The sequence below is a fragment of the Fulmarus glacialis genome, unplaced genomic scaffold (assembly GCF_000690835.1).
Source record: "Fulmarus glacialis isolate BGI_N327 unplaced genomic scaffold, ASM69083v1 scaffold22175, whole genome shotgun sequence".
NCBI lineage: Eukaryota > Metazoa > Chordata > Aves > Procellariiformes > Procellariidae > Fulmarus > Fulmarus glacialis.
In genome coordinates, this window is record NW_009213448.1 from 7,957 (window position 1) to 31,632 (window position 23,676).

The 23,676-nt window shown below is 36.1% G+C and overlaps 1 protein-coding gene across 4 annotated transcripts in view; it reads right to left on the minus strand.

The window, feature by feature from the left end:
* Window positions 1-1,270: 1,270 nt before the first annotated feature.
* Window positions 1,271-23,676, minus strand: part of CDK17 (cyclin-dependent kinase 17) — a 57,000-nt gene continuing 34,594 nt past the window's right edge. For 3 of the 4 annotated variants that reach the window (XM_009578184.1, XM_009578183.1, XM_009578181.1), the window contains 13 exons: window positions 18,697-18,822; window positions 14,707-14,763; window positions 12,936-13,050; window positions 12,308-12,402; window positions 11,391-11,453; window positions 8,134-8,257; window positions 7,007-7,127; window positions 6,362-6,459; window positions 5,926-6,031; window positions 5,102-5,144; window positions 3,792-3,882; window positions 3,479-3,556; window positions 2,208-3,064 (listed from right to left, as the gene is read on the minus strand). In XM_009578184.1, the coding sequence (XP_009576479.1) occupies window positions 3,027-3,064; window positions 3,479-3,556; window positions 3,792-3,882; window positions 5,102-5,144; window positions 5,926-6,031; window positions 6,362-6,459; window positions 7,007-7,127; window positions 8,134-8,257; window positions 11,391-11,453; window positions 12,308-12,402; window positions 12,936-13,050; window positions 14,707-14,763; window positions 18,697-18,822 (1,155 nt within the window). In that variant the 3' untranslated portion in view covers window positions 2,208-3,026. Of the gene's footprint in view, window positions 3,065-3,478; window positions 3,557-3,791; window positions 3,883-5,101; window positions 5,145-5,925; window positions 6,032-6,361; window positions 6,460-7,006; window positions 7,128-8,133; window positions 8,258-11,390; window positions 11,454-12,307; window positions 12,403-12,935; window positions 13,051-14,706; window positions 14,764-18,696; window positions 18,823-23,676 lie in introns of all 4 variants that reach the window. The other variant, XM_009578182.1, reaches the window with a different exon arrangement.

The following is a 23,676-nucleotide window of genomic DNA, read 5'->3' on the forward strand; positions in this document are numbered from 1 at the left end:
GGGGCAGATGGGATACACCGGGTATCTTCTAGAAAGAATTACTTCATCAGCAACAACTTGCAGGCCATTTCTCATTAACTGACCACTCGTCTTCAAGCAAAGGCTGTCATACCAAATCTTGAAAGTCATCCATTTTTGGCGACTATCTGCTTGGTTTTTGTCACGGTTGAGGTCTTCTCCCAAAAAGGCCAACAGTCCCTACCGGCTCTCAGGGACAGTGAAACCAAGTCGGTAGCGCCTGATGCTGTCAGACAGGAGGCAGAACACTGAACTGCACGAAAAGGATGTCAGAGAAATGCCCAGCGACTTCAGACTCGCTGACTACTGCCCCAAACAGGCAGCTGCCATGGAATTGTCTCTGCTGATGCAGGAATTTCAACTGTAGATAATTAAAAAAACAAAAGAAACTGGCTTGACCACAGATGCCAAGTTTCTCAAGAAATACATTCTTTAAAGCTACCTCCTAATGAAGAAAACCAATTCACTTGTAGGTCCTTAGAAAAAAATCTCTTTATAAACAGAGTGCTTTAATTTTATGGAAGATCTTTTAATCTGTAACAAAAGAGCTGAATTCCTATTTAAAATGGAAACCTCCTTTTGTTAGCTGCAGCTGATCCCTTTCTAAATTTATTAATGTACTTCACTTTACCAGTTAAACCTTTAAGTCCTTTACTCATTAGTGTCACATTATTACTTGTTCTTTTATGACCTATAAAATATTATTGTTCTAGAAATGCTAAGTCCCACATCTATCCGCAGTGAACATTTACTCTGTATCTTCACTACTTTTGTAAAAAAAGGAGATGTTTTTCTGATACTTCTTTCTTCAACACCATCAAGTCTACAACATATTTCCTACAAAGTTAATCAGTATAAAATCTAGATCAGATCCGTAGCTACTATAAAAAAATATATAACAACTATTTCAGGACAAAGGTTTTTCATCAGTGCCAAATCTGCCTCTGACACACACGTAACCATCCCACTGGTATCAGTGGGAGACCCACGCATGTATCTGAGACACGGATTACGCTCCCAGACCTAGGCAAGACTTCTGATACCGTGTGACACGCAGGACTTGCTTGCTAATAATTAGACTACGGACCATGTTTACGATAAGATCCTGATCGGCCTCAGCCGCGGATGAGTCACGTTACTTTTCACTGCCACTACTTCTGCGTTGCGTGAATTGATAAGCAGCCAAAGTTAAAACTGATGACTCCCACAACACACAGACCTAGCTAAACATTTCCAACAATGCCCCAAGAACTGCAAGTTCACTTAGTCTGTATTTTTAACAACACAGGGCCTTTGTTGTTATAAATTTCAAAACAAAACCAAAGAATTCCACATAATATTTATACTTTCAAAAGTACAATATTAATACAGGTCGGTCAGTTAGAAATAACAGCAGTTTGTTAGGTCTACAAGATTTAACGTAAAACCAGTTTACAAATGCTGAAAAGCAGTAGTGGTCCAATAGTCACCATTACACATGAATTTCTCTCTTCCAGAAAATAAAAAAAAAAATCCCAATTCAAATTTACCAGTATCAATGAAATATTAATAAAACACCCCCAAACATGCCACAATCACTATTCACAAATAAAGTTAAAATGAATATACAAAAATTCACTTAATACTGTTAAATAACAATAAACTACAAGATTTCCTGAACAGAAATGGTAGGACCCCTGAATGTTTTACAGTGAATGTCAGGAAAAATTAAGTTACCTATGACTATTTTCATGATATACCAGCCAAAGATTTACATGACCATTTCAAAATATACCAATAAAGATTTACAGTCTCTTTAAGATGCACTAAACAAATAGGTTCATAAAGGTGAACACAAACGCTTAAAAATACTGTAACCATCACCAAGGGTGTACTTATGATACTCACTGAGATGCATAAGCGTAGTAGTAACATCATTACTATCTCTGGTAAACAGGTAACATCTAAGATCTGAAAAACTCTCTAAGTTCCCATTGTAAAAGCTCTGTAGTATAGTGAGTTCTTATCAAGTACAAACTTGCATCTTTCCAGTTGATTTCAAGTGAATAATACACAAATGGGAGAGCAACAAGGTGGGAAAAGTGTGAAATTATTCCCATGTTCTTGTAATTAGTTGTCCTGTTCCTCTGTAATGAAATTCTAAATTTCAAAAGTAAGCCAGGGTCCAACGTATATGAATCAACTTTTTACTATTTGTATTTCTAAGTTAAAAACAAGGTAAAAAAGTCATTGCTTCTGCAGGCCCCATATGCACAACAATGTGCAAATATCTTATGCTGAAGTAAGCCTGACAAAATTTGTCATCCAGTCTCCATGCTCTAGTTTATCAATAACTAACGTAGGATCTGAGAGCAAATGATAGTTACTGTTCACTTGTTTGAATCAACTTTCACACCATGTGCTTTTCAAAAACATAATATGCATTATAATTTTTCAACTATTTCAACACATACTTCCAATGTTAAATAAGGAATTAAGTGCCATGAACTTAGAGCATTAAAGATGGTTCACCTATAGCCAAGCAAAGCTATGTTTACATTCCAGGAAACACTGCAGTTTAAGAAATACAAAAAAACCCCGCAGCAGTAGAACATTTTATGAAGAGAAACAGATGCATTCACATATTATAAAGCCATTGCAACTTCTTCAGGCATGGAACTGTTGTGTTAACTATACAGACAGTAGTTATTTAGCAGCAATGATTCCGCAATAAATAATGCACTGTGTTTCTCAGTCCTGCACAAAAATTGCAGCTACAGTTACATCAACAGCTGTAACCTACTGGCTCTAGTGGCAGAGGAGACCTTAAAACCAACTGTACAAAAAATTGTCACACTGTGACAACAAATATAAAAACATAATCTGCAGGTTGGAAATAAAAAGACTCCACTGTGAAGAGGACAGTGTAGACAAACTGCGATTCCAAGTCCACCAACAGAGAGCACTTCCTTCAGATCCGAGTCCTTGACTGATAGGATAGGCTTGGGCTTGACTCTGCATCGCCCACTTTAAAAAAGCATGCTCTGCCTTCTGTTCTTCCCATGTCCTACAACAGAACATGGACCATCGTAAGAAACCAAAGCATTCGCCCAACAGAGTATTCAGTTATTATCTACATCTTCTGTCTTACTATTTCAAGACAATATCCTTTGTGCTTAAACCAGTATCAGGATCTTTATTTTAACTGCATTTGTTGCAGTTTGCCACCATTCACCCACACAGTAGTGGTTTGAAACTCCAAGACATTCTCATCTTAACAGTCCCTCTGCCCATCCCTAATAAAACTCGCCTCCTTCTGTGCATTTAGCTTGTATGTCTCTACAGGAATCTGAGCAAGTCATTCTTGGTATTCGTTTGAGTACATTCACATAGACAAATTTAACAAAGTATTTTTCAGTTCTGAAAGTCTCTGGCACAGCATTCCGTTTGCAGATATGAGAAAATATTAAGCTTTCCATACCTGTCTCTGGGTAAGTGGAATTTCGAAAGCCAGGGTCTTTTTGCAACTGAATCTCTTTTAGACTGAATATTGAAACACCTGGAATGTAACAAAGAAATTAATTCATATCCAAACATAACTATGTTTCATTGAACAAAGTTCTATTCTTTATTGTACAGCTTAGATTAAAAAAAAGTTCCCTATTCCCAAATATTTAAGTCAATATATACCAGATTTCTTTAACAGATTAGCCTTGAGAGTTTTTCCTTAAGCAATGTACTTAGCTTTAATGTACTATCTTAACAATACTCTGCTACTTTACTACTCCTCTTACTTTCAGGCAAAGTGTGTATTCTTGTTCCAAGACTTCTGAAGTATGCATGTTTCATGGCCTCTTCTGCTGAAATTCTCTTCTTCGATTCATACTATTAACATAAAAGGATACAAGTGTGTTGGTTTTCATCAAAAAACTCTTTTGCATCAAGTGATTTCATTAAAGGGAGAAATAGAGTTCTACTTGCTTGATATTTCCTGCCAACTTACTTGGACAAATTTGTTTTCATTACTTCTATTTCACACATGAAAATCTAACATATGTTATCTAAATCAGTATTATCAATATGTAACAAGATTGCTAAAATAGTCAAAACTGCTGTGAATGGATGCAAGTCAAAAATATACTTAATCTTTATTTATAGATGTAACATTGATTAGATGACAGACTTCTGTCTACATTATATTCTAATATTAAATTGCAATAAAATGCTATTACATGAGATCACGAAAGTTTTCTAATTCGATGGACTATGCTGCAGAATTTTGCATAAAATGGAACTTTAGACAACATAGTCTTCAACCTGTGCTCAAATGTCTCCTGCTTGGCATATGTGGACACTTGGACAAAGATGCAGGCATTTAAAAAGCTGTATACAAATAAGAACAAAGTCCAAACAAGGACTGCAAGTACTGTTCTGACACAATGTGTACATAGATGAAGACCTGATGTAGAATTTAAATCATAGGCTGCAAAGCTGAGTAACTGCACTCCACCTTATGTACTAAGAATTTTTAAGACTGAAGTTACAGTGCTTCTGCATCTATTCAGAAACTTAACAGCTGGCCTTCCATCTTGCTTCCCCTCTTCTTGCTTCTGGCTCATTTTTAATACAGATTAAAAGATTAAACCCACATACCACTTCACCTTTTGAACACAGTTTGCAAGATCAAACAGTAATATTACACCTTAGTAACTGCTTCTGTAGTAGTAAGCTAAATTCATCGTTACAGAAATTTAGTATTTATATTTAAAAGTTCTGTTTTAATACCATATTTCACAAGAGATTTAGTTTTTTCAGGGAATTGCTAACACAGAATCAATTCTATTTTTACAAAAAGTAGTAAGAGAAGAAAAAACTTCTGGCCAAAAAAAAAAAAAATTAAACATTAGGTTTTAAATTCTTACAGCACATAGGCTTCCCAAAACTTGTCATTCTTCCCAAATCTGTCATCCACTACACACTCAGCTGCATACTCCACTTTGAGATAGATCTAACAGATACTATAGCTTCTAACACATTTTGTAAATAATATATTAAAACTCTAAACTTGCACTTTTATAAAGTAAAGCCACAAAACACATCTTACTTGAAGAAACTTCGCTATCAATTCAATTCCTTCTGTGTCTAGCCTAAAAATAAAAAGATTTTAAAAAATTAAAACAGTTACTGAACTATATTTACGAAAGCAAAAATGCAAAGGAACTGACTTCATTGATGATATCAAGCCTGAAAATTAAATTTTAACATGGAAATGCTTTCACCTAAACAACTTTTCTGCATGTTAATACGCATACATACAAGTAACAATATCTCAGAACAAGACTATTCGAAAAACACTGGGGACAAACAAATCCTGAGCTTTGGATTGTGATTTACGAGGTTGACCTGGATCATTTATTTCACCAAAAAAAGCCTAACACTACTCATTTACTAGAAGGACACAGTGTTTGATCTTCTTCTTCAGTGTCGATGAAAAATGTTACAGTCTTTGTTATAAAGTTTATTTATAACAACTGTGCAGACCCTTCAAATTCCTCATAATGGTTTTAGAATGATTTCAAGAGACTGCCCAAGGAAACCCTGCCATTTAACTATGGGCCTATCATACAACAGAAGAGAATTTGGGGTTATTTAGGAAGTGCTGCGTGAATACTCCTACTATGCAGGCATTATTAACTGGAGTCTATGGTTCTACAGGTCATTAAGGAGCTGTGGTACCTTGAATGATATTAAGACAAAGTAATCACATAGTACCAGGTTTATGCTTTGTGTTACTATCTGCCCACAATAACACAACTGATGTGTAGTCTTCCAGCATTCAGTAGCAGACCGTACTTGGAAACATGTTCGCAGTTACAAATATGCAAAGCCACAAGGATGCATATTTTCTATTAATAAAACACAAAGTACCTTGGTGCATGGTTGATGAGGGGTTGTGGTTTATACTTAGGAAAGTTGTAGTTTCTAAATTCATCACTGGAAGAAATGCCTGGCCATGTTTCTTGACATGGGGTTCCTGCATTTAAAAAAAGCAACAAATTCAACTTAAAAAAAATGTAAAGAAACAACTGTGACATAAATAAGCATTTAATCCTGTAATTTAAACAGGAAAGGGGGGGGCAGGGAAATCAGTCAATGAGTCTATGTTGTACAAACTCAGCTGTGCACTCAGCTCAATCATTTTTCATCAAGAGTACACTCATTCACCTTAATTACAATGCAATATAAAATATCACTGTTTATAGATATTTTAGATTTATAGATAAAGATCTACAGTTCTCATGGAAAAAGTGTTTAGAAGAACAAACATATAGCATTAACATTATTGCTAAAAGTATCCATTTACCCAGAAGTCTGAAAATTAAGTGCAGTTCATCTTCAACAGTCGAACCAGGAAAAAGAGGCCTTCCTGATGCCATTTCAAAAAATATGCATCCGACACCCCTTTATAAAAACAGCAAAGAAGATAAATCAGAAACAATCCAACAATTTAAGCTTTCAGCTCTTAAAGACTTCTGTGATTTATCTTCAATTAAAACAAATTACTAAATTAGTTGTGAGCCACACGCTGCTATTAAAAATATTGTTTTGAAAGATATGTAGCAATAAAAGAACTGTCAAAGACTAAACAAAACCTATGTCATAGCTATATTATATCCTCTTCCTTCAGGTGCCAAGTTTATCAATTGTATTAACATTCATAGTAAAATACCACATTATCATGTCGTTAGGAGAACATTTGGTTTTTTCCCCTAACACTGTGGGTCTAATGCCTGCTTACCCTAGCAATAAAAAGGTACTCTGCATTTTCAGAGAGAAATAATAGCATCTTCCCCGTCTGCTAATCCTTTCTCTAAAAATCTAACTCAGTTGTAGCCTTCAAAAATTCAAACGATGAGTATTTGAATGCTACTATATAATAATAAAGAATTGACATTTTTTCAACTTGCCTGAGAACAAAAATTTAAATTAGACAAAGCTATATACAAACCACATGTCAATTTGAGTTGAATACTCTGAAGATCCGAGGAGAACATCAGGTGGTCTGTACCATAACGTGACAACTTCATTGGAATAGGTCTTTGTAGGGACAGACTTCGCTCTAGCCAATCCTTGATAAAAAGGGAAATAGAGTGTCAAGTGCAGCTTGTTGAAATATTTTTTTTGCATGAAATTGACAAAGAATTTTTTGAGAGCTAAATCAACCTTATTATACTTGCTAAATACCCTCCCTTAATGTTCATTAAAAAGCCCTAATAAATACATTTCTACAACTTGTGATTTGCCTCTTAGTATTTACAGGAATCTCATGATCAGCATTTTTAAGCGTAGAAGACAGGTAAACAGATCAAAACCTGGAGTAATCCTATAAATTTCATTAAAACAACAAAGCATTAGACCAATACGACATCTCTCCCAAGTGAAAACCCTTCCCCACTATTTCCCTTTGAGAATTACACTGCAAAAGGCAGAAGGTAACAAATGAATAATGAAATGGTGGAAACAGACCAAATCGGTGTTGGATCAGCAGGGGTTTTCCATCCTAACATTGTCAGTTTGCCAGTAATATCTTCAATAAAATTTAGGTCTATCGTGTTAGATGCAATCTTCTGAGCAACTTTCATTCACACACAAGGGGAAAAAACAGTGGTAGCACAACTTTCAAAGGACCTTCCTGACATAGAAGGTAACAGGAAACTGTGAATGCCCCACTCTAATGGAAATCCCAAAGGGACTTGGTGTATCAGTGACGGAGTTAACACCTGACAATTTAGCACGTGGACAGACCCTTTCTCTCTCTGGTAACTCTGCTTTGGAGTGACTGCGGAGTGTTAGGAAAAGCAACTTGAGCTCCACCTTAAGGATTTGACTATTTCAAAGTGTCTATTTCAAAGGAAGCTGTAAGACTACTTTCAAACCACAAGTCAAGCGACAGTATTACCTATACACGTATTACTTTGGTTACTAATATCCTGTAAAAGGCTGACTTTCATTTTCCATCTGAGAACACACAAATTCACTATAGACCCGATGTTCTCATCTTTCCTTTATAAGGAAAGATGTGCCTCTCTTGCTGAGTGAAGAAAATACTTGTTACAGAATAATTTCAGGCCATACCAAAGTCTGCAAGCTTCAGTTCTCCTTTCTCATTAATTAGTAGATTCTGTGGCTTCAGATCTCGATGTAATACCTTTCTCCTATGACAATATGCCAAACCACGAAGAATCTGGTATAAAAATAGCTACAAAAGAGAACATTTATATAAATTAGACTAAAAATGTTAGTCTACAGATTACACGACTAAAACAGTCCACTTGGGCACTGTAAAGTTAAGTCTCTGTATTGCAAGCAGGACAAAAACACTTCTCAAAAAGTTACTTTTCCATATGAACACATTCTGAACATCATCATTATTGTTTACAGATTTAAAATCCCTTTATGTAGTGCACAGCTTTAACACGATACTTTACAACAAACATTTTAAGAGCAATTTGTTCTGCTTAACTGAAGAGAACCACAGAGCTGTTTATTTTTAAGTAAGCATCTTCCCTACAACTAATGTCTTTAAAGGTAACTGTCTCTCCCTGTACTCAAGTTCCCTTCTGCCACAGAATCCCTTCTGAAAATGCAGCTCAGCATCCTATCCTTTCTATCCAATTGTGCTAAACCAATTAAAGAACATTTTGGCATGCTACTGGAAAAAATACACTTGGATTCACAAGCTCACGGAACATGGAGAAATGGGAAAATGAGGATTACTAAAACAGCACAATTGCCTCTGGCATTTATATTCATCCCCTCACCTTGACATACACAGGTTTATTTTAGTCCTTTGGAACAGCAAGCCAAGCAAGCAACTTCAGTCATGCATATTAATGCTGCACATACATAGACACAGAAGTTGTAAGGGATGAAGAAAGGTTTAGCAGAGGGCAGCCAACAAGTTTACTACATCACTGCATTAAGAACTACTATTTTGCAGTTTCTGTACGTATAAAGGGTCTGATCTTAAACATGGGACTTCTGGGTAGCCATTGCTGGCATCTACCACAAAACAGTCCTCAGCCAGGATAGATGATCAAATGTACAGCGAAAAAATATAGAGCATTACAGAAAGCAATGTTTACCAATGTGACAAATTCAGCATGTAATAGGACTTCTGAGGAGAAACACTAGAATGTTTTTACATGACCATTTTCTAACACATCAGTTTACTTTTGTACCAGGTGACACCACCAAATTCTTCTTTCTAAACTGGACAAATACATAGCAGATGCAGTTTACATCCATCTGTTCTCAGTCTGCTTACGTGGGACTTATCTGTTCTAGAAAAAAAGGAACAGGGATTGATTTTTTTCTTTCTTTCTTTCTTTCCTTTTTCAAAGAGCAGAATGAGAAGCAACAAATTTTGTTTCATCTACTCATGTCCCTACTGTTGCAGGGGTAGTAAGTCCCAAGTAATATTAACAGGACTGCTGTGGAAATCCATAGCCATCTCTAGTGTGCACTGAGACTGCAAGCATTAGTCAAGAAGGCAAAGAGGATTTTTTACAGAAATTGTGAATCTTCACCACAGTTAGCATGGACCCTTTTGCAAATGCATAGGACGACATGTATCAGCTCAAAGTTTTGTTTGAAACAGCAATACCTGCAGAGATCACACAGATTTTTATATTATACATCTTCATTTTGTTAAAACTCAAAAAACAGGGAGGTCTCTCCAATGTTAATAATGACCCAAACCCCCACAGTTATTGTAAGGTAAGCACCTACAGCTACTACAGTTAAGCAGCTGTTCTGGTTTCCCAGTGCCAAAGGTACTGACCGTATAAATCTGCTCTTAGGACATAGCTTAAACCATAGGCAAACAAGGAAAAACAGTTCCTCTGCTTAGCTTGGATTACCACAAGCAGATTCTGCTTGTTCTCTAACTGCACTTAATACAGGAGTCAGCTTCCTGCTCAGAGCTTTTCTTTATTTTTTTTAAGCTTAAAGCACTACTTATTAACTTGTAGTTAATTAAAAACACAAGCGTAATTATGTTTTTTGTCTCTCTGAAGTAGATACAAATTAAAGAATTTCCCTTTGCAGACTCTCAAAGGAAGCAAAAGAGTAGGTTAAGGGCAGATGTCCTTCCCTAGAGATACTTACTGCAATGTGACAACAGAATAAAAGAAAAAGCTATCCAAACAGTAACCAATATCTAGACTGAATCCTATACGCAATTCAACTAAGAACAGATTTCTCAACATGCAACTAAGCCAAAAACAAGCATGACAACTCTACTGGAATGCACACAAAACCCATCACTTCACAGTATTTAGCACATTGTGTTGTCAACTACATTTGTGCCTTGTGCTACTGTATAAGAATAAAAGTAATTTTCCTGCCATGCATGCATGGTCATGGTTTTGTTCTTTAGAATCACAGCTTAAAGTTAATTTTTTTCAAGAAGAGTTTCTCAAACACATCTACTGTACAAATAACATCCCTTATATGAATTATATATGGCTTAATGAAGATGTTTTGAAGGTAGAGTTCCAGCACGGGCTGCAACACAGCAGAGTGATACCGGGTAACCCAGCCTCCTTGGACAATTTCACTAATTTCAAGACAGTATTGTCCTCTGTTTGAAATCTTGTTTATAAAGCTGTAAGTATTAAATAACATGAATAGGTACTCCAGTTTTCCAAATCAAAAGCTGCTTGTTACGAGAGAGGTAACATTTGAACCTGAGTTAGTTTCAGCAGGCCACATTGGAAACTGAGTCACTTGACCTGGCCACAGCTATAGTTAAAAGCAAGAGACAATTAAACCTTAAAGAAAATAATTTCCATTTTATTACTAATGGAAAGATGAACATCACTCATTCTTAAATATGTATTACTAATTTCTTACTTGTGTGGTAGGCGGTGGCATCCAAACCCACATTCATGATTGAGGCTACATTTTCCTCAGTGTGCATATATAAATTTTATTTGAGGATACACCAAACTACAAACTTAACTTAATAAATGAGTATAAAATAATGGAAGGACAAGAAGAGGTCAAGAGAGTTATGAATGTATTATTTTTTAGGAAGTTTTTAATTTTAAATATATAACTTCAAAGAGAATGAAAGCCTATAAAGTTATATAATCTCCTGTTTTCAGTGCTTTAAACACTTAAAAGCCATGAAAAGCAAAAAGAAAGACTCCATCTGATGTCAAACGTAGCTAAGCCAGGCCCAAAGGTCAAAAAGGCAGTTAAGTTTCTTAATTTAATTTTGTTCTTTTTAAAAAGCCCTAAACCATATAGCTCCTGATTCTTAAGTTCTCTGAAATTCTTAGAACAGAGAAAGCTGGAAGACAGCCATTGTCACTGAAAACGCTCACCTTTACATTGTGCATACTCATGATGTTACCACAGTCATCCATGTACTGCTTCAGATCCTTGTCCTGTCAAAACACCATCATCACTGTTCAGTTAAATTGTGGACAACAGCTTATGTGAATATTATTTATTGTTAGAACTGAAATAATTAATGAGAAAACTGAGTTTTCCGCAAAAGATGTTCAATGATAAAAAACCTAAAAGCCTGAACATGCAGAAAACTCTGGCCTTCCAGAGGATATAAATACCTGTTTTCCAGCAAGCTGCATCATCTCAGACAACATTATTTGTTATTGCCTTCTCCTCCACCTTGTGTGCGCCACAGTATTTTATGAAACTGCTACATTCTCCAATTACATTGGAAGTAAAGAGTTTTTCTTCATCCCTCTTATTACGCTTATATATTCCAGCATATTATACAAAAAATATCATTAGGTAAAGCTTCAGTGAGAAAGTGGAAAGTCTACAATGCAAGAGGTGAGCAAGCGAGATATATAATTGTGGACACTTGCTTGAAAAGATTATTACAAAAATATGGAATGTGTTTTTTACTTCGAAGCATACTTTTTTCCTTAGCTAACTTGAAAGAGTTGCGTCACAACAGAAAAATATCGTTTGAATAATAGTGTGATTATCCTTTTTTACAGTTAACGATTTTGATAGAAGTAGACAATTTGCTCAGGTAGATGACCACTAATTGCTATTAATGAAACTCTGAAATGATCAGAATAGTATTTACTAATTTACATCAATTTAAGAACTGAACACACTTTTCTCATTTTCAGCTGAATGATTCTAGATGCAGGAGAAAACTGTAACAGTCCCAGTATTTTTAAAAAGAGTACAGAATTCTGTTATGCCTGTGTTACTTAGAAACAATAATTCGAATATAAAGCTCGCTAGTTGTTTAAGCACTTACCAGATATTCGAAAACAAGAGTCAAAGACTTGTCTGTGTGCACAATATCGTGTAATGTAACAATATTTGCATGCTTCAGATCTTTTAATAATGATACTGCAAAAGAGAATTTTAAGTATAAAATAAATAAATGCAGAACACATGAGCAGTAAATGCATTTCTACCAAGTTCATACATATAAAATTTTTTCTTTAATTAAAAAGCTATTTTTTCAGAACATAATATTCATATAGATCAAGTTAATAAGAAAGGTATTTAATCAAAACACTGAACAAACACTTGAGTAACACACTGTAAATATTACCTATATTATACATTTCAGGCAGAAGTAGTCATTTGGTAAAATGTATTCTGAATCCCTGAAAGTTACTCACTAGTAATAGTCTAAATCAGTATAAAATCATCCATTTAGAACACTGCATTTGAGTGTTCTCACCACCCCACATAAAGTAAACAAATTTGAAACACTGTCTCTTAATATGTCTAGACTGAAATTTTCCTCATCAAAACTAACACCAATTTCATTAATCTCCCATGTAGCCTATGCATTTCCAAGTACCAACAGTTCTTTGGTCAAAAATAAATCCAGAAGTATCTGAAATTCTAAGATGTAAAAAAAAAGTTATCACCTTCTCTTATGGCTGTGCATGGTGCTCCCTCTTCATGTTCCAGGCGGATTTCTTTCAGAGCTACCAGGTTCTCTGTCAATTTACTTCTCCCCTTATAAACTGTTGCATAAGTACCCTACAAAATGGAAAAAGACGGAAACTCTTACAAATTGTTCCTTTGTTGAAAGATAAGTTAAAAAAGAAAATATAAACTTCTATCTGAAGTTCTAATGGGTTTCATTTTGAATATGAATAGTTTTTACATTGTCTTCTTTTGATATATGTAAAACTACAAAAATATTTTGTAAGCACAGGTCTGAACACACAGAAGACATAAGGGATGAGTATGCTTAACAATTCTGAAAATTACATGGAAAGCTATACACCATATAGCTACCAAAGAAGTCAGATCAGGTAGCGCCAAGTTCATTAAGTTCACTGCTGGGATCATTTACCCTCTTGAAAGTCTCAATTTGATTAAAACTAGCTCAGGTATCTCTACACCACTCTGCAGTTATGTTTCTGAAGGCTGCAGACATACTCTTCCATTACTTTTATGAAAACATGTAACTCCTTTTGATATCTTCTTGTCTTAGTTACATATTTTCATGAGAATTTTTTTTTGGGGGGGGGAGGGGAAGTTGTCAAAGTTTCATTTTGGTTGACATAATGAACAGTGAATATTATGAAGCTTATCTTTCTCTCTCTCTTTTTTTTTTTTTTTTGCTTAGAAAATACAAGATTCAAAACTCTCAAGGCATGTTACATAAGGACAAGAAATTCTGACAAAACAGCAAGTAGGTACAACTAATCCCAGCAATGGCAAAGAGGAAGCAGCAAAGTCACAGAAATTGCCCTAGGTTACAGTACATACCTGGTGTTGTCCACTACACTTTGTAAGCAAGTGAGATAATGTATACCTGCAACTATGACTTGATAGCTATTAGATTAACATTCTTCCAAAGATATGCAATGTTATGTCATGTCTAGTGACCCATCTAACAAGTACTAGAGGCAAAATAAAAAATAAATACATTTGGAAATGAAAACGTTGCAAATGGAGGACTAGCTGCAATATTCACAGCAGGGATGCTGACCAGCCCTCCTTCCTTCTGCAATGTGCAGTGCGTCCCATTCCACTGCTCCCTGCCCATTTTTGATCCTGTTGGCCAGCCTCAATCAAATTCAACAGGACTGACACCCGGCCCCTCCTGAATTCTACCGTTTCTCTGGAAGTCAGAGGAGGTAGAAAGCCATATTGCTGCCCTCCCACAAGGAAAGGCAAACTCAGTGTCATGTATTTCACTTGGCAGCACCCAGCTGGCTGCCCAGCTCAGGCGTGCAGTCTTCTCTACCAGAACATGCATAGCTTACTGCCTGCTCCCTGCAAGCGCTTGCTTCTTGTCCAGCATCAGTGCTCCCTAACACCTAACTCACAGCAGGAGGATGCCAGGCTTAACTAGTTTTACTATCAACAGAATAATTTTGTCTATCTGCACACAAAGCCAGCCCACGTAAGAAGGTCACAGATCATTTGCTAATGGAATTTTGCTCTTCCCCAGCTCAGTGATGGTTTTCTTGCTCTTTTTTTTTTTTTTGCTTATTATAAATGCATAGAACATTTGTATGGTTGTGACATTGTTACACATGATGAACATGTTTGGTTTACTAAAAAGATAAATTCAATGGCTATTTTGAGGGATATGGAGATTTTCAGTTAACATTTATGTAAAATTTTACATAAGACATTGTCGTCAAAGCAGTAATCATTTCAAAAGAAAGCTATACATACCTCTCCAAGCTTTTCTAACTTGATATAGGTTTCCATTTTTCCAAATCCAATTTCTGACTGCAATGAAAAGAAATGGAAAAATCGATCACTAAAACTGAACACTTTATTTATGTATTATTTAATCAGCAAGCTAAACTTTGTTGCAGAAAAATACCTGACAGTACTTGACCAAACACCACACAGTTCTGCTATTTTAAAAACAATTTAGCATATTATGATATAAATGCATTCCAGCATCCAAGCCTAATCCTCAGCCTGTTGGCCAGTCTACTGCATATCCTGGAAGGACTATGTAGTGAGTTACACTTAGACTGAAACCCCACTTTACCCTACCTCCTACTTAAGTCTTCTCCACTCTTCTGATCTGATTACTACTAATGAGGTTGTCGTAGCTTAAAGCACAGAAGTAATCTCAAACTATTCCATCCTTTCTCTTGCTTAGCATAACCGTATGCTGTTGCTTCTTTCCAAATAACTTCCATTACTTATTTGCTCTCTACTAATATATGTAACACTTTCAAGATCTCAGCTCCAGTTTTCCTCTCCCATTCTGACCTCTCAATGCTTTTCAGTCTAAAACTCTGCCAGTAAAACCCCTAAACATCATTCTTCCACAAGCTTCAGCTTTGTCTCAACAATTTATGTCTCATGGCTCATAACTTCAAGTCTTTGTGTATTTTACTTAGACCTATTCACCTTCTCTTTTTCTGTCACCAACTTAGCTTTGCAACACAAGGCAGGAGGGTTTGCCTGCCTATGCAACACCTTCTTCTGAAGATTGTAAGATCATTACTCTTTTCCTGTTCAAATGCACTGCTACTCTCATATTTAATATGGTTATTTTCATGTAAGACCACTGTCAACACCAAAGCTTTACACTGTTCTCACAGTGTAAAGAATACTGAAAGCAGACATGTAAATCACACCAATTTTTAAACCAATTTACAAAGTGCATATAGTCTGTACCCTGTCAAAACCCAAAATCCATAGGCTTCATGGGGTTTTGCTTTACTGACAGTTGAACATACACTAAGACAAAAAAGCCAGGTTTTTTCCCTAGCATCACCTCCTCCTTCCACTTCCAAACTTAGCTCTCCACTTGCTATTTCTTTCTAAGGAACAATACTTTGACCCAAGATTGGCTTCAGCACCTACATCCGCAAGTCTGAATACATTGATTTGCTCCTAAAATCTGATGGATATTGAAGTCGTATATTATTTCATGGTAACACAGTGTAACATAAATACTGCTGACTGTACTGATTTGACAACAATACAATATGAAAGTATATTAAGAAAAGTTGGATTAATACTTAATATTCAGATCACATGCATGAAAATACATCTGAACTAATTGTAAGATCTTGTCTGTAAACAATTTGACATATCTAAGAGAAAAAATAGGCACATAATTATGTTAACATAGTATTAACAGTAATTCTGCTTTATTAAATTAGTGTTAGAATTGAAATGTTTTAAAACTGTGTAAGGATACTTTAGCATCAAGCATATTTAGGAGCTTGTTGAAGCCAAGCTGCTTATCCCAAAATACAAGCAAAGTTGGTATCTGACAACCCTTATAACTCCAGTGAGATTTTAAACATACCACTGATATAGTACAATGTTAGTAAAATAAATATTATGTTTCTAAAGTGCATTTTGACCTACTTAAACAAACATATCTTGAAGTGAGTATTAGATGGTATTAGAATTAAAAAGATAGGCTGCTTAGTTTAACAGGAGGAACTAAAGGAGAACTCACAGCCATTGGCTTTGTTATTGCCAGCCAGTTGGGAATACAACTTAAAAGTCTGATTTTTAAGAAACCTCAATGTTGTTCATCAAAACTAACAAAATGTTCTTAGACAATAAAATCATAAATATTTCCTATATACAGAGGACATATATTCTTCAAGACCTGCATTTCAATGTGTTTAGTTTTTTAATCACATTTTGGTTGCCTACCACTCATAAAAAACCCTAATTTTCAGATTCCTCAAACTAAGATCAATTTCCTTTTTCCTTCAAAATAATTTCTGAACTATTTAATTTTTTTCTGCCTATCTGTCTATCTTGACTCACACAGAAGCACTGATTTATGATATTTATGGTCTCTTACTTCTAATGGCTGGTGCGTAAGAGTTACACCTATGCTACTACGCATGCATGTACATGTATACACAAAATACAATTACCATAAAAGCTAATTTTTTTTTTGTTGTATTTCAAAGAAATACACCAGACCTAAAGTATAACAAGTCCTCACTTGATACTTTTTATAGCTTTTTTTCCTTTGATTCCTCCTAAGCCTTGAAAAGAGACATGCCTTTGAAGCAGAACACCATATTCATATATTGTAATTAACAGTCTGCTAGCAAGCTTTCAATGACAATCTCAGAATAATGAGTCCTTGAATTTATTTTTTTTAAAGGTTAGTTTGCAATCATGAAAGGACAACGCAGCAAATGCATGCCTGCACACCACAGCATTGCTGGCAGGTTTCATTTTGGACTTTTAAGCCCTGAAAGCGTTTTTAGAAGGCAAAACAAAACAACCTTGTGACAGGAAGCTGGTATCGTACACACACCATATTCATTAGAGGGCACTGTTCTTCTATCTGTCTTCTAGAAGGTAAAGAGGAGAGAACTTCAACTGCTCTCAGGGCTCACCATTAAATGAGCAAGGGGATTTAGATACACAGGAAAATCCCCCAAATACTATATTCTGACACTGAAAAGGTTCTATTGAAAAGCTACTTCACCACATCTGAAAAGAGAAGGTTTGGGGAAGTCTATTCCTCAGTTCAATGCTACATCAGTAACTAAGTGGTTGATGAGCTACAAAATTCTGGCACAAATATTTAACCTTGCTACATTATTATTACTTCCAGTGCTTTGATCCAATCTTTTCTTCTTTTAATATTGTTCTTGTAAAACGCAACATGCAGATCAGAGCTTTAGTCTAGCACACTAAATTGTATTTTTTCAGGGTAAAAATACATGATAAAACTCAGCCATTGCTCTTGCTATAGACATTATAATTCACAAAGAATAAAATAAAGGTATTTCACACTTAATAAAGCTAATTCACGACACGTACTTTCGTATTTATTTTTCAGCAAATAAGCCATTAAATAAAGAAAACAAAGAACAATGTGGATTTCATAAACCTCTCCAGTTTTTCTCTGCAAAGAATTTCTCATCAATGAATTTGCTCAGGAAGTTAGTAATTGTCTAGTAATTCTTTAAGACCTCAATTAACATTAAGAAAACTGATCTAACAATTTTTGTAAAAATAAGACAAAAAATTTTTTTGGACTATTTCACAGATGTGCATATTTTATACGAGTGACCAGGATTTCTAGCATTTATACTCTAATTACTGTACAGGAATCCTCATTCTACCATTTCCAAGGAAAGACTTATTTTTTAAAATAACTCAGTAATCTACAAAGGTATATGTGAATTTTTTCAGTCATATTCTTAGGAACACACATATGCTTTTTAAAAAAATAAAATAATAAAAATCTATCATCTCAACAGCAATTTTGAGAAAGAAAATTTGTTATCAAATACAAAAAGAATAGTGAGGAGGACCTGCTTTCATATTACGCTGCTTTAGAGCCTTCCAACTATATCACATGAGAGCCCCAGCCTTGACCTAAGACTACGTGGCCTATTTGCTCAAACAGATCATCCCTGCTCTAAAAAGCAAAAGGATTTAAGCATGCACTTTGGGAGTTGAGTTTAGCCACCAATTTCAATGGGTCAAGACCTTCACTGGGAAATCACAGGGCCAAGTTTGCAGATAAAAAATGAAAGAAAAGGTGAAATTCTTCAACGGATTTTGACAGGTGCACACTGAAGTTCAGGACAAAAAAGCCAAGGTGTAAATGAAGTTGAAGCATACCTACGGTATACAGACATCTGCATTAAATGGAATCTGAAGAACCGAGAGGTTGGTTTAGCATGGCAGATGCATTACACTTACTAGTGATGCTCTACGAGAACGTCGACTCATTGGCTGATCAAACGGCGGGCTGTTAATCTGCAACTTTTCAAGATAGCCATCAGGTATCCTGATGTCAGCAGGCAGGGACAAACGCTTGTTCAAATCCTGCAGTAAATAATGTTAAAAAGAGAAGGGTCAAGTATAATTCAGAATTTCCTGGAAAATCTTTTAACACCTGTAGTGTTACTGTTACTACAGTGTTGCTATTTAAAATGGAAGTATTTCTACGAAGGAAAAATAAGTAATTTCACAGAAATTGTTTTTAAAAACATTCTCTTCCAACAATACTTTAAATTGCTTAGATAACAGGTTCAAAAATTCAGTGCTTTGCAAACTCATTACTTTAACGAGAGGAATGAAATATTAAAATGTAATTAATTACATTGTAGATAAATTTACTGAGCTTACTTGAATAACTTATGCACACCTGGAATACCAGAAGCTGAGAGTTAAGAGGCTGGTAAATACATTTCTTTTCATATAGTAATTACATGAGAATAACAAGAGATGTCCACGATTCAAAATATATCACTCTCCCTTTCTCTGACTACTAAAAGTTATAAACTTGCTTCAACTTCCATTTTGCCAGTCTTAGAAAACAGAATCATTTCGTTATTGAGCCAAACTATTACAAATGTTAATACATTTTTCTATTTCAAGCTCTTTAGCATACGATCTTTAGAAAACCAACTACCATTATATAAATGCAGTTTTCCCTACATCAGATTCTGGTTTTCACCAGTAAATTTTTCTAACAACAACAGGTATAATTTCTAAGACAAGAGGGAAACAAAATTACTTCACCTTTCAATAAATGTGAAAGAAGTTTTTTTGGGGTGGCTACACATTCTCATCGATTTTTTATTTTTAGTTTGGCTTTAACCTCAAACATGCCAGAAAATGAAATACCAAATATTCTCTTGAAGTGGCCAGTCACCCCCACAGAGATACCAGGACAACATATCCAGACTCACAAAAAATTGGAAGTAATTTCCAGAACGGCAGGAATTGTTTTCAGTAAAGGTAGTTTATCCAAGTAAAGGAAAATCACGCTCAGCATCAAACAATATAATCCACCCCCATGGATTCTACCCTGAAGTTAAGAGGACATCTCTGGAACCACTGCTGTTTTCATACTTTTCTCCAGCAGAAGAGGGAATCTCCAAATTTCTGCTGGTGGACCTCAGATTTAATCAATACTGACCTGATGGCAATAAGCTCTTCTTGAAGTTACCCTATTCTATCTTATCTATCACCTCCAGCTTTGAATTCTGCGCATCCTGAGCTAACCTGAACGCTGGCAGCTACAGCCCCATTCGGTTCCCCTCAGGCTTGGCCATGTGTTTCTACTCGTGTCTTTGCAGCAGCTTTGAACTATTTCAGCATGCTAAATCATCAAGAAACTATCTGAGGCGAGGTGCATAGCTTCCTGCCAGCTTTGTGCTCCGAGCAGGTTCAGTGTAAGGTCAGTCAAGCGCACGGCCTGAACACAGGTCAAGAGAGGCAGCAGGGCAAGCCCAGGAAGCCGGCAGCTAAACTGGCTTAGGCTGCCAAAGAACTGGATCATCAGACTTTTCAAGACTTGAGATTTTGGTGGACAACTTGCTAAGCTTTCAGTGTTGATAATGTATTTGAACCATGTATATGCATGATCTGTACATGTACCTGAAGCAACAGCTAAGCAAAAAATATAATTTAAAAATATATATTAAAAAAAGAATGTAATTTGGCAATTAGTTGAGTTTCAGGTAGGACTGAAGTGCTACCCAGATGATTGATCTACATATGCTATTCACTACGGCCACTGGATACAGGCAGAAATTTTTTGAGAGATGCCAAAAAGCTTTAACTTCTGGCAGCTGACCCTCCTTGCTTTGCTTTCGCTCTTCACACCTTCTTAGGTACAATGCACAAAGTCTGTTAGCTTCTACTTCGCTGCCCAACATCAGCTTCTTCGCATAACTGGAAAAATCAGTGTCCGTATTTCTCATTTTGTACAGAATTTTTCAATTGTCTTTAAGCAAAAGAAGTACTGTTCACAGAATGGCAGCTTTGACCAACATTTTGAAGTTAAATTAAAAGAAGACAAAAAGATGCCTCAGTTTGGCAGCTTCCAATTTCTTTACTAATTTTCAACTTTGGTATTTCAAATTTTTCAAAACATTGGCAATTTTAAAACTGCCTGTGTGGTTTTCAGGAGAGTGGAGGAACTAATTAATTGTAACGGAAGCTAGAAGTAATCCCTAGGGTAAAACAGTATTTTCCACTGAAGAATTTTCCTTCTTTTTGACAGGCTCTGCTAATGCCATTTTTGTAATAGGCAACTAAAATTCAATGAAGCTAGAGTCATCTGAAAAGAGAAAACTGAAGAGGGCTTCAGATAATTAAAAATAAATAAATAAATAAATTCAACCTATAATTTATTGCATTCTTCAGAAAATTCAGGTAGCTCATCAAAACAGATGAGCACAAAGCAAAGAGCTCTATGTTGCCTTAAAGAAAGCAGCTTTGTCATCTCACTGCAGCGGGAAACCACAGAACTGCTGGAACAAGACAGCGATAGCAGGAAAAGGACCAGCATCAGTCTCTACTCCACCTTTCTACTGTAAACCCAGATCAACAATGGGGCAATATCCTGATTTTCTTTCTCCCGTTGCTCAAGAACATACAATAAAGCAGAAATTTGACAAATTCCAAGACAGCAGAAGAAAAGAGCATTGAGCTGAGTTTTTCAGTATAACTTCCTGAACACATTAGATATCATTATCCTATATACCCTGTGGCAAAATAGCTTTCTCCTACTCCTATCTATTAACTCTATGGTATGGAAACCTCTCTCTTCTTACTGTCCCATAGTGCTTGTTTGACAGTAAGTATTTTAACACAGTCTGGTTTTAGGGATACTGAAATCATGGATCACAACTCAAATGCCTCATGAAATACTGAGTCAATTGTACTCCAAAGCTCTCCATCTGTATGTTCTCTCCTCCCACAGCACTCATCCTTGGGGCAGCCAAAGTGGTGCTTCACATCTAGCTCCACAGCCTCGAAGAAGCATTTCCAAGCATACAACGTTGATGGGTATGTAAGAAGAAGGAAGCAAAGGCAGCCTTTAAGCTGTGATGGCAATTTGAAAACTATGCCGTTAACTGTGCACAGTGCCTGCCATCAATAACACATACCTTTTCAAATGGAGAGGGAGGGAAACAAAACAAGTCTAAGATGCTTTGCAGCTACAAAGAATTCATTACTTTCGAGTCCAGCTACCATAAAAACTGGAGATAACAATATTTTAGGTACCAGAAAATATTATAATGGGAGCTAGTTGTAATTCTATTACACAATTCCCCTTCTTTCATTCTCAAAGGCTCCGCCTATGCCATTTTTGCAATATGCAATTGCAAAACCCCCCATGACTTACTTCAGAGATCCACGTGACATCCTCAGTTCTAAACTGAGCTTAAGCTGTAAACTTTCATTTTGTGCTCCACAGTGCTCCACAGGTGTAATACAGATACTGTTTGAATATAAGTACTTACTGATGCAAAGGCCAAAATCCATTCCAGTTTGGGGAAAAAACACACAAACAACAGTCTACTTTAAGTATACAACAACAATCCTCACTCCCATGTCCCTGCAATGTCTGTCTTTAAAAAAAAACAAATGCAACACACCACAACCTGAAGGGAAAAGTGGGGAGAAAATTTTTTCAGAATTGTAGTATCTTTTTGAATATAATTTCTCTACTTACATTTGTAATATAATGGATAATACATGACAGTAATCCCTTCTTTCTTCCCCTCAAAGAATGAGTATTTAGTGCTGGAAGCCTAAATTGTCATGTGGTAAATAAAATCAAAACACTATCCTCCTTAACTTCTTAGAGCTGAAGAAAGTTTCTTTCCTGAGAGGAAAACGTAATGATTTCATGGAAACTGCAGCAGGTACTTTATAGATTTTTTCCTCCTAACGATCTACACTACTACTCTACTTGCAGTACTCGTGCGTATTTGGCTGTGCTGAAATGTCAACCAAGCCAAGACTACTTCTTTAAAACCACATATTAGAATTGTTACCTACCAGTCAGAAGCCTTTTATGACATCAATATTTGAAAGATCATATATAAAGTTACATATATAAAGTCACATATATAAAGTCTTCTTTGTATTGTAATTATCCTTTATCTAACTGCCTAAACCAGGCAAAATGAAAGAAAGTAATTTAGACTGCAAACCCAAATACCTGAAAGATAGAAATTATTAAGTTTTGTTTGCCTGTACCACCTTAATTCCTCCCAGTTTTTGCAATAATTGAAGCAACCACCTCTTGGGAAAAGAAAGCAATCATAATTAAATGCTCTACGGCAACATGAAACGGGATTTATTAGACGTGCATGAGAGAAATAAGCACAACGTTTCCTAGTGGCTAAATAGAAAAACTAGAAACTAAAATTACATCAGTTTGACACAGTTGAAAAACCCAGTTAATTCAACTGAGATGATGTTAAAAAGAAAAGCAAGAACCCTACCATACATCAAGCAATTTTGAGCCTTGAGTGTTCAAGAGCAGGCGGTCTGCTGACGCTGAGGCAACCTGTTCAGCTGACGGCAGCAAGAGACTTGTTGCCCCACTGTGGGCTGACCCAGGCGAACAGCCAAGCCCGCACCCAGCTGAGCGCTTGCTCCCTGCTCCCGTGGGATGCGGAGAACATGGAAGGATGGTGAGGAGACTTGTGGGTGGAGGTAATGACAGTTTAATAGGGAAAGCAAAAGCTGTGTGCCCAAGCAGAGTGGAAAAAGGAACCGATTCACTGCTTCCCATTGGCAGGCAGGTGTCCAGCTGCTTCCCAGAAAGCTGGGCCTCAGCACGCCCGGCAGCGGCTCGGGAAGTGGAAGACGAACATCATAGCCACAAACGTCCCCCCTTCCTCCTTCCCCCCAGCTTTTATCGCCGAGCAC